At 50.4% G+C, this 11454-nt stretch overlaps 2 protein-coding genes across 2 annotated transcripts in view; both read right to left on the minus strand.

The window, feature by feature from the left end:
- Window positions 1-11454, minus strand: part of LOC149361526 (uncharacterized) — a 49565-nt gene that overhangs the window by 5218 nt on the left and 32893 nt on the right. The window contains exon 3 of the mRNA XM_089572699.1: window positions 4492-4646. Coding sequence (XP_089428825.1) covers window positions 4492-4646 — 155 coding nt within the window. The remainder of the gene's footprint in view (window positions 1-4491; window positions 4647-11454) is intronic.
- The window catches only part of LOC149361527 (uncharacterized), a 12729-nt gene continuing 6667 nt past the window's right edge, over window positions 5393-11454 (minus strand). The window contains exon 2 of the mRNA XM_089567460.1: window positions 5393-5402. Within this exon, the coding sequence (XP_089423586.1) occupies window positions 5393-5402 (10 nt within the window). The remainder of the gene's footprint in view (window positions 5403-11454) is intronic.

Genomic DNA, 11454 nt, shown 5'->3' on the forward strand with positions numbered 1-11454 from the left:
AATAACTTTTGCCTCAGGTCCCGTGCCTCACACAATTAAATATATGTGTGTGGTACACCGCTGCACCAAATACAAGGGAAGCCCCGATGCCTGCACAAACTGCAGGAAGCCTGGACACAGGTACGACGTGTGCCCTCTCCCGAAGGCTGGACTCTGCCCGCGGTGTGGCGAGAAGCACACCCCTCTGGAGACCCCATGCATGCCAAGCTGCATTCTTTGTGGTGGTTCCCACCTTACCGGTGCCGGCTCGTGCAAAGCCAGGACCCCTCCACCTCCTAGACAGACCGCGCCGAAACCCAAGCAACCAGTGCCCACGCCAAAGGACTTTCCACCGCTAGTGCCTCATCAAGATCGCCAGCGAGCCTGGACCAAACCCACCAGTACACCCCAAACCTCACAGTGGAAGGAAAAGATAGCTCTCCTGCGGGAAGAGGTAAGGCATTCTAGGGCAGCCATTAATTCTATCCCTCCTACCGTTTCTCCACCCACTCCTTCACTAACACCCCAAACCTCTTCACCTACACCCGAACCCTCCACACCCCCTCCACAAAAGAAACGCAGACCAGAAGACATTCCAGACATGGATTCTAAATTACAAAACTCTACCCAACAGCTCGAAGCCAGTATTCTGGCTCAGACTCAAAATTACATCGAAGCCGCCATCACTAAGCTTACAGAAACTATTATCAGTCAGGTAACCTCTGCCATTCTACAACAAATTCCACAAATAATTGCTGGAGTGTCTTCACATATCCAAGCTAGCAACCCCATAGCTGCTCCCATCCTCCGTCCCCCCCCCCTCCAGCATGGCCCAGTTGACGGGCAATAATCTCCAATTAAGCATCCTACAATGGAACTGCAGGGGGTTTCGTCGCAAACGAGACCCCCTGCAGCAGCTCCTCTCAGCTTCCTCCACACCCCCTGATATAGTAGCACTTCAGGATGCTGGCACAAATTTATCGCTGCCAGGATACGCTCTGGTACCCTCTGACAATAACTCCAAACCCCAGGGTTACCACGTATCTCCAACATTTCGTACCATACACTTGTCATGTACTAACCTCGCCGGTAGCTCACACATTCCTAGAATTAAACCCCTCCACTCACAGATCTCTGCCCCCCCTTCATCCTCAACTGTTACTTCCTTCCGAGGCAACCGGTCTCAGATTTAATCTCTCTAATTAAAGCCGCCTCCAACGCTGCAAAAAAGGACCCCCTCATTATATTAGGGGATTTCAACTGCGCACATGTAGACTGGGGTTACACACGCACTAACAGCAGAGGAGCGGAATTGCGCAACATCCTTCAGATGCACGGCCTGTCCATATATAATGATCTGAGCACACCTACAAGAATCGGCAATACTGTCAGTGCCGACACAAGCCCAGATCTTACTTTTGTTCGCAACCTTCCCACACCGGTGTGGACAAACTCAAATGAGGCCCTGGGCAGTGATCATTATATCATAACTATACAGCTTGATTTCGCTAAAAAAGATAAAATCTACCGTGTCCGAATTACCGGCTGGAATAATCTTCGGAAGCACAGAGAGGCCAAAACATTAGAATCCCCCTTTAACCTCCACACATGGATGAAAAGGCTGAAAAAGGACGTCCAGGCATTCACGCAAACATTAGACGCCACCCCCGAGGCTCCCGTTGCAGACAGTCGCTTAGCGCACCTACTCCAAGCTCAAAACAGTATCCTCACACGCTGGAAGACCCAGAAGCAAAATCGGAAACTTAAGCTAAAATTAGCGCAACTACAGAAACAAATAGAAGAGCACAGTGCCGCACTCAGTAAATCTAACTGGCACCAATTATGTGACGGATTACGAGGTAATCTCTCCTCCACCAGGGCCTGGCATCTTTTGCGACATATGATAGACCCCACTCAAGCTAAAAAGCAAACTCGGCTTACACTCAAAAGACTTACCCATAAAAATCGTCAAAATCATCAAGCACTGTTACGCCAACTTCAATGAACTTATACCACTGTGGGCCAAGCTGTATCATATCCCGACTATGTAGGCCCCGATCAACCTCCCTCGACGCCCCCATTATGGAGGCTGAAGTTAGAGCAGCCCTTATCAAGCTGCGAAACTCAACCCCTGGGGAGGACCAAATCACAAATGTCATGCTCAGAAATCTAGATGACCGTTCAATACACCTTCTCACCGACTACTTCAATGTGTGCTGGGAAATGGGGGCGCTACCTGCTGAATGAAAGCACGGGAAAATAATTTTCATTCCTAAACCAAATAAGCCCATTAACGCCCAAAACCTCCGTCCCATTTCGCTGACTTCGTGCTTGGGCAAACTGAGCATGTCATCCTCACCCGTCTCACGCAACACATGGAATCCCATGGACTATATCCACATACTATGGTAGGATCTCGATCCCACCTCTCGGCACAGGATGCCCTACTGCAGATTTCACACGCTATCCTCAATGACATGTTACATCACACCAGAGCAATCCTGGCCGTCGACCTCACCAAAGCATTCGACAAAGTTACGCACAGCGCCATCCTGCAGGGCATTCAAGAGCTGCAGTTGGGGCCTAAAACCTACAACTATATCCGGGCCTTCTTAAACGGTCGCACAGCCTCACTGCATATCGATGATATACAGACCCCCCCCCCCCCCCCTTTCACGCTTGGTAACATTTGTACCCCGCAAGGGGTGGTGTTATCTCCCTTCCTCTTCAACCTCACCCTCATCCCCCTGGCCAAGGCTCTCAGCCGCCTTCCGCACTTAGGACACACACTTTAAGCGGATGATATAACGGTTTGGACCACATACGGCTCGGATGGCGACACAGAATCGACCCTTCAGGAAGCCGCTACAACTATAGCTACTCACGCGGCAAACATTGGGCTTGAATGCTCCCCCACAAAGTCAGCACTCCTCATAATCCGCCCGCGGCGCGTCCCTACCTCCCCCATCACGATCTACCTGCATGACACTCCCATACCGCAAACACCTACCCTCCGCATTCTTGGCCTGCATTTACAGGACACGGGGAAAAACAACCTTACCTCGAAAGCACTAAAACAGTCCACTTACTCCGTCATCCATCTTCTTAGAAGGGTTTCACATTCACGAGCCGGTCTAGACGAAGCAGACAATCTCAAGGTGCTGCATGCCTTTGTGCTTAGCCGCATTCTTTACGTCACTCCTTACCTGAACCTCACCTGCGCGGATAAAGACAAGATCAATGCTCTTATCCGCATGGCTAAAAAAGCAGCGCTAAACCTACCAAAGAGCACTAGCACGGACAGACTCTTCAAATTAGGAATGCACAACACTATACAAGAACTTATAGGTGCACATCACTACACACAGTACCTTCGTCTGGCCGGCACGGAAACTGGACGATATATACTGGATTCTCTGGGAATTCGCATACCGGCACACACGACAGACTTCATATCTCTCCCTCGAGCCATACACACCGCGTTTATCCTGAAACCCCTTCCTAAGAATGTCCACCCTGAATATCATCAATTCCGCCGAGTCGCGCGAGCCAAAGCTCTCCATAAAGAATATGGCACTTCAGAGGATGTGCGCTGGGTGGACGCCGCGTGTGGTCCAGACCGTTCAGTAGCTGTGGCTTACCATCCAGCAGCCCCCCCCCCCCCCCCCATTTACCCATTTCATAGACCCACCTTCTATCCCGGAAGAAGCAGAGGAAGCAGCTATAGCAATAGCCATTGCCCAAACCAATGCGGCTTATATACTAAGCGATTCCAAAACAGCCATTCTTAACTTCGCCCGCGGACGCGTCCATCCCCCCGCGTGGCAGATATTGAGAATGTGCACCCTAAATCCCGATAGGCGTATTGAGCTCGCGTGGGTGCCGGCTCACTCTGGCAATCCCGAAAATGAGGCCGCCGGTAACATAGCCCGAGGACTTATTTGCCGGGCAAATGGCGACCCCAGCCGGGATTTCTCGAGGGAGCGGGCACACACGTTCTCAGAACTAACTCAACAAGCACGCCTTGCCCGTCGACTCTATCCCCCTCCCCACCCCCGCCTATCCCACTCCCAATAAATACACTGGAGGCGACTCCAGACCCGAACTCTTCCTACCCCTCAGCGTCTATCCTACTTCCGCCATGTTTCCCCAGAGTGCACTCTCTGCGGAGAATCGCACGCCACCCTAGACCACATCCTCTTCGGCTGCTCTGCCGATCCTCCCCCGCAGGGACAGCCCGCCATCGGTACATGGGAGGATTGGGAGGCCCTCCTTGCGTCGCAGGACCCGGACGCGCAACTTCGCTGTGTGAACCGGGGTGCCAGTGCCATGGCCCTACGTGGCCTGGACACGCGCGTAATGTGAGGGCTGTGCGGTGGCCCTGAGACCTTGCACGGTCCAAACTCGCTTGCTTAATAAAGTTTTCCATCCATCCATGCAGCACGCATGCCCCTTCGTGATTCATTTAATTTAATCGCATTGAGCTACTCTACCCAACGCAGGGATATATACCTCTTTCTTGGGCCGATCGCATAGTAGATTTTTTTTTCCGCGAACCAGCATCCGGCAAGATGACAGTGCATTCTTCTTTTCGGATAAGGGCATCTGGGGTGCCTTGATTTCACCGCCGTCAGCTTTCCCTCCCTCGTGTGTCGCAGCTCCCTGTGCTAATACGATAAAGAAGGGGAAGGGCATGGGAATGGCGTTGTCATTTCTCCTTCACAGGCGGCATCAGGGCTGTACACAGTGTGTGAAAATGAATGCATTCCAACTCGCCCTGGTCGCTATCTTTTTAATTCTTAGCGTCATGAAAAAGAAGATTGCGCAACAACCTCAACAATCGGAATATACTGTCCACCCGCTCATCAACTTCACGTTGTCAGGATTTGGTAGCATCGGCAACCTCCGGTGCCTCGTTTCGCCTACGCCCGTACGCTTTCAAGGGGCCAATGCGCCTTCACCATCTGCTGTCGGTGCTTTTGACTACAGCCGTTTCAAAATAACACCTCGCCGGTCAACCGGAGTCCGCCATTTACGTCAGTGCTTACTGCTTTCGTGTCACGTTGTGCTATAGCGTTGCCAGAGAAGGTGCACAATCCCAGTATTTCCCGTGGACACCTGCGCCCCCGTCCATGTACGCACTGAGCCCGCCGTCTTTCACGGGCGTCTTCAGCCGGTTGTCACGAAGCAAACACGTCGGCATCAACAGTCAAGACCCCGACCTACTTAACCGGTCGCCTGGGCCAACCATGTCAAATGTAGCACAATCCCGATCCCGACGCGTTTGTGCTTCGTTTCCCACAAGCCACGGACTTCACCTGTCTCCCAAGCGCAGCCTTCATCCCTTCAAACTAGTGTTAGTATACACTGGTTCCGGCTTGGACTGACCCTCGATTCATTCACTCGTACACAGTTAAGGGCAGCTGTGGAAAGAAAAATGATAGGTGTAACGTTAAAGGGGCCCAGAAACACAATCTTGGTTAACTGTTTTGCCTGTTGATTGCATACAGTGAGTTATAATGGTGCTATTAGCGTCGGTACTACCGCGTATATTCCGTTTTTTAATATTTTAATGTCCTCCCAAAAACAACTTCATGGCTCTGATGGTGTCGCCACACAGTGGCGGGTTTTTAGCAGCGGATATGACATCACCTGGCGCGAGCTTGATGATCGGACAAACAGTAAATATACTGCAAATTGTGTGAATAAACAGAGACACATTTTGTCTCCTGTCTGCGTTTTATATTAGATCAACAAGAACAACTTGTTTCTCTTATATAAAAGCCCTGCAAAGCAAGTAAAATAAAAATACACCACCAGGGGCGCTCTGGCATGGAAACGACGCTGCCAGTCTCAGCAAGAACGAGTTACAGAGAGCAGGCAACCTTGGAGTGCAAACTTCCGCAACGTGCTCTGGCTGGCTGTTTTGATTGGTTGCGCCAGGTGCCGTCATTGGGAGAGCGAAATAGGAGTGGGAAGCCCCGCCAAAATCGAGTTGAGGGCAGCGTTTTGTTTGCTTGTATTTTGAAATTTCTTCACTGAATAACTCCCGTTCCTGTGCATCAATTCCTGTAATTCCTTTTAAGTCAGCATCTGTGTGACATAAAGAACCCACCTGAAGTATAGCCGGTATCCCACCAAGCAGTGTTTCGCAGCCCCTTTAAGAGACCGGAAGCGGGGAAAGTGGGTGAGGGAGTAAACGCGGGTTAATGACACCCTCGTCGAAATCAAGAGGAAGAAATGGGCTGGAGCAGGGCATGTAATACGAAGGATACCGGTGGGGGTTGCCCTAACTCCAGCTGTGACACGAAAGTGGCCGCAATTCGAAGGTGTATATCCCCACCCCGGGTGTCCAGTCTGCAAGAACCGAAATCTTGAGGCCGACATTCACTACCTGCTGTGGGTTTGCCCGGCGCTGAAGCCGACAAGAATTCGGCACCTGACGGCAGCGGGTCTTTCGCCCGACAACAGTGCTTCATACACCACTTGGACACAAGGACCTCATCATCGTTCACTGCTCGATTTCGTTAGATCAGCGAACCTTTTCTCATTTATTTAGGCATCCTCATCTATCATTACATACCGTTTTACGCCCTGAGGCAATCAACATCGCATTAAAAAAAAGGCAAGGAGTGGATTCCGAAAGAAGGCAAGCGTAGCAGGGGGCGGCAGAAAGTTAGGTGGGCGGATGAGATTAAGAAGTTTGCGGGGATACGGTGGCCGCAGCTGGCAAAGAACAGGGTTAATTGGAGAGGCATAGGAGAGGCCTTTTTCCTTCAGTGGGCGCAGTCAGGCTAATGATGATGTCATATAGTTTGCCCATAACAGCAGAAGCCTTCAGCACATACCTCAGTGAAGTCCGCCAGTAATTTTTAAAAATGGGGTTTTTGAGGTAATAAGATTGCTTATGAGTCTTAGTTACATCAGTGCTGGGCCGCCGCAGTGGCTCAGTGGTTTCGATCCCGGCCACGGCGGTCGAATTTCGATGGAGTCGAAATGCTACAGACCCGTGTACTGTGCGATGTTAGTGCACGTTAAAAAACCTCAGGTGGTCCAAATTTCGAGAGCCTTTCACTCCGGCGTCCCTCGTAGCCTGAGTCGCTTTGGGACATTAAACCCCATAAACCATAAACCATCAGTTTTTGCGGACATCAGGGAAAAGGTGCATCAATGAATAATGTCAACCAGGAACCTGGTTGACTACAGTTTCCAATAGCTAGTTCCATAACTGCACATAGGCACCTGCGGTGCTCGAGCCGGGGCGGGGCAGTGAAAGTCACTTGGCACCTCCGCCAGAGTGACGTGAACACGTGGGCTTCGCTGTGTGCGCACCGCCGACGCGCGATTTTCGAATGGCGCGTGAAATTGATAAATTGTTAAATTGGCTTTTGAGGAAAGGAAATGGCGCAGTATCTGTCTCACATATCTCGGCGGACACCTGAACCGCGCCGTAAGGGAGGAAAGGGAGGAAGGGAGGAGTGAAAGGAGGAAGAGAGAAAGAGGTGCCGTAGTGGAGGTCTCCGGAATAATTTCGACCACCTGGAGATCTTTAACGTGCACTGACATCGCACAGCACACGGTGGTGGTGGTGAAAACTTTTATTTTGGGAGTGAGTGAGTGAGTGAGTGAGTGAAAACTTTATTAGCTCTAGATTCGGATTGTGTTCGGCGGTTTTGAGATGGCTTCGTCCATCTTGTTCAAAGGTCGGTTGCCCTTAGTCCAGGGCTCCGCTGGATGCTGCTGCCAGTTTTGCTCGCCGAATCAGACCTTCTTGGTCGACCCGACGATCGCTGGAGAGCACTCCCTCCCATTGCTCCGCACTCGGGTTTGTTATCACTGGTACCACGCTTATCCTCTGGCATGCCCACGTTATGTGGTACAGCGTGGGGGGTTCTTGGCACCAAGGGCATTTGTCATTGTATTGTGTTGGATATATTTTGTTGAGTACGTGTAGGTTCGGGTAGGAGCCCGTCTGTAGCTGTCTCCACGCGACAGAGTCCTCTCTGCTAAGGGAGTTGTCCGGTGGTGGATACCGCTTTCTGCAGCCCTTGTAATAATTTAGAATCGCCGAATAATCTTGGGGTACAGGTTCGTTCCCCTCGAGGTCGCCTACGTTGGATGCTCGGTAATAAGTGTACCCTCGAGCTATCCTGTCCGCCTCTTGGTTCCCTGTTACTCCCGTATGTCCCGGCGTCCATACTATCGTATGCCTGATTGGTTCTTCGTTTGTTTGTCGTTGTGTTATGTGGCCCCCAGAGCGGAGTATGCGGAGCGCTCTGTGCCCTATTCTGCCGCGTAGGTAGTTGCGGCATGCTGTTTGTGAGTTTGTAAGGATTTTTAGAGACCGTTTAGACCGATAGCCCTCCGCTGCCGCTAGAGCGACGGCCGCTTCTTCAGCCTCGACTATCGTACAGTCTTGTAGTGATGCGCTGGTGATCTCGCGTAGGGTTGAGTCAATCACCGTTGTTACCGCATTGCTGTTGTGCTGCCCCGCTGTTCTGGTGTATGTGGCTGCGTCCACGTATACCGTCGTTTCTTGGGGTGCTAATGTCTTTTGTAGGTATTCAGCCCTTGCCTCTCTGCGTGCTTTGTGTAGGTTGGGATCCATGTTCCGGGGTATTGGCATTACTTTTAGTGTGTTGCGATATTCGTCCGGAATTGTTTCTGTCCTCTGTATTTCTTGAATTTGATCGGCGCGGCCCAGTTTCTTTAGGAGCTCCCTGCCAGATGGGGTCTGTTGTAGTCTGCGCAGTTGGGAGACTAGTTGTGCCTCTCTCAATTCATCGAAAGTGTTGTGTAGTCCTAGGGCTAGGAGCTTTTCAGTTGAAGTGCTGTGAGGAAGGTGGAGTGCGGTTTTGTAGGCTTTGCGTAGAATCACGTCCGCCTGTTGTACCTCACTCTTGATGGGATTATAGTAGGGGAGGCTGTATGTCACTCGGCTGACTACCAGGCTTCTGACCAACTTAAGTGTGTCCTCCTCTCGCATGCCATGACGTATGTGTGAGATGCGCGTGATCATGCGGGCCACTTGTAGAGTGGATGCTTTCAGTAGGGCGAGAGTGTGAGTGCAGCGTTGGTTTGACTGTATCCACATCCCCAAGATTCTGATGAGTGTTTTTTCCGGTATCGACTTCCCGTCGAGGTAGACGTTCAACTTTAAGTCGTCGCTAGTGGGGACTGTGCGATTTTGTTTTCCTCTCCAAACTCTTAGGAGCTCTGATTTCTCGGTGGAGCAGGCTAGCCCTCTTTCTCTGACGTAGTTCTCTACGCAGGTGGCTGCCTTTTGTAATTTCTCTTCTTTCTCTCCGAGCGAGCCTGTGTTGACCCAGATGGTGATGTCGTCGGCATACATGGCATGGTGTATGCCGTCGATTGCTTTTAACTGTTTTGCCAAGCCAATCATGGCTATGTTGAAGAGCGTAGGGGAGATGACCGATCCTTGAGGTGTTCCTTTATTTGGAGTAAGAAATTTGTCTGATCTGAGCTCCCCCAGGCCAATCGTTGCCGTTCTATTTGAGAGGAAGGCTTTGACGTAGCCGTAGATTCTCCTTCCGCAGTTAGATAGATAGATAGATAGATAGATAGATAGATAGATAGATAGATAGATAGATAGATAGATAGATAGATAGATAGAACTTTTATTCACGTCAATTGCCAGACAACATAAATCAGGCCTACCAAAGCCTCAAAGGGCTTGAGTGGCAGCGCCTGGCAGACAGCTAACATTGGCAAAACAAAGGAAAATAGAGACGTTGCAATGAACTTTGCAAAAAAAGAAAATGGTCACCAAACAGAATGAAACAAATATATAACTATTACAACATCAAGAAAGATTACAGGGATTTGAAATTAATACAGTAAATAACTACGGGGCAGGAAGCAACACGGAGACATACCGCAAAGTTTTTTTCAGGGTGTATTTAGTTTTCATGCGGAGTACAGTAGGAGGCAAGCTATTGAAACAGGCAGGTACATAGTAATGACGTGTGCGCTTACCGTACCGGGTTGAGGAGCGAGGAATGCAGTAGCGGTATTTTGGTCTTAAATCCCGAGCAGGGACATATGGAACGGTGAACTGACTGTACCAGAAGTGTTTTAGCACAATAGTTTCTGTTAATAAAGAGTTAAAACTTCAGGTCGTTCATGCCCGTAAGGATAGCCTCGTGACTGACATTGTCAAAAGCCCCCTTGATGTCCAATGCCAGTATTATGTTTTCTCCGCTCTTGGGGACGTTCCCAAGTACTTCTTCTTTGATTTGAAGTAGTACATCTTGGGTCGATAGTTTTGCTCTGAAACCGAACATGCTGTGGGGATACAGTTCGTTGTCCTCCATGTACTGTTGTAATCTCAGCGTCACCACTCGTTCGTACAGTTTTCCTTGGCACGATGTGAGCGAGATCGGTCTGAGGTTCTCAATTTGTAGTTTCTTGCCTGGTTTAGGAATCATGACAACCTCCGCATGTTTCCACTCCTCGGGGACGGTCTCCGCTTCCCAGTGTTTGTTGAGAAAGTCCGTTAATTCTGCGACTAGCTCATCACTGAGGTTGCGGATGAGTGCGTTATTGATCTTATCTGCACCCGCGGCCGTATTTCTGGTTGTGTTTCGAATCGCTGCGTAGACCTCTTCTCGCGTGATGGGTCTGTCCAAGGTGTCGTTTTCACTTCCTCGATAGCGCTCTGCGTAAGCTGCTGGGTGTGTGTCCCCGAAGCACTTAACGCGTACTTTTTCCAGGAGTGCTGAATCTGGTCCCTTGAACTGGTGGATTAACCGGTAGATGGCTTTGTTGTTTTCTGCCTTGGTTTTTGTTGGATCTATGAGAGCCTTGAGTATATGCCACGTCCTCGATGTGCTCAAAGTTCCGTTGAGGGAGTCACTGAATTGTTGCCAGTTTTGCCTTGCCAATTGCGCCGCGTACTCTTCTGCTTTCGCTGTGACTTCTGCGATCTTAAGTTTTAGTTTTCTGTTGTACTTTTGTTTCTTCCACCTCTTGGTGAGCCCGCGTCTAGCTTCCCATAGCTTGAGCAGCCTGGCGTCCACCTCGGGTGTCTGCGTCGTTCGCGCGATTTCTTTAGTGTACTTGCGCTGTTTTTCTTTCAGCATGTTTCCCCACTCTTCTATCGATTGGATCCCTTTCGCGGCGAGATTCCCGTCGCATGCCTCTCGAAAAGCGCTCCAATCCGTAATTTTTGCCGATCCCAGCTGGCGCTTTAGCCTGTCTGAGGTTACTTGTGTTTTAAGTATATAGTGGTCACTGCCCAGATTTTCTAACAGGTTCTCCCACACTGCCTGTTCCGCTCCCCGTATGAATGTGAGGTCGGGGCAGGTGTCGGTACTGACGCTGTTTCCGATTCTGGTTGGAGTGTCTGAGTCTGTGAGGAGGGTGCAGTCAGTGTTTTCTGCTGCCGCTGCTAGTGCTTTGCCTTTTGGGTTAGCTGTTTGGTATCCCCAGCTTTTGTCCATGGCATTGAAGTCT

This window comes from Amblyomma mixtum, chromosome 2 (genome assembly GCF_055824585.1).
Source record: "Amblyomma mixtum isolate Tamu chromosome 2, ASM5582458v1, whole genome shotgun sequence".
In the NCBI taxonomy this organism is placed as follows: Eukaryota; Metazoa; Arthropoda; class Arachnida; order Ixodida; family Ixodidae; genus Amblyomma; species Amblyomma mixtum.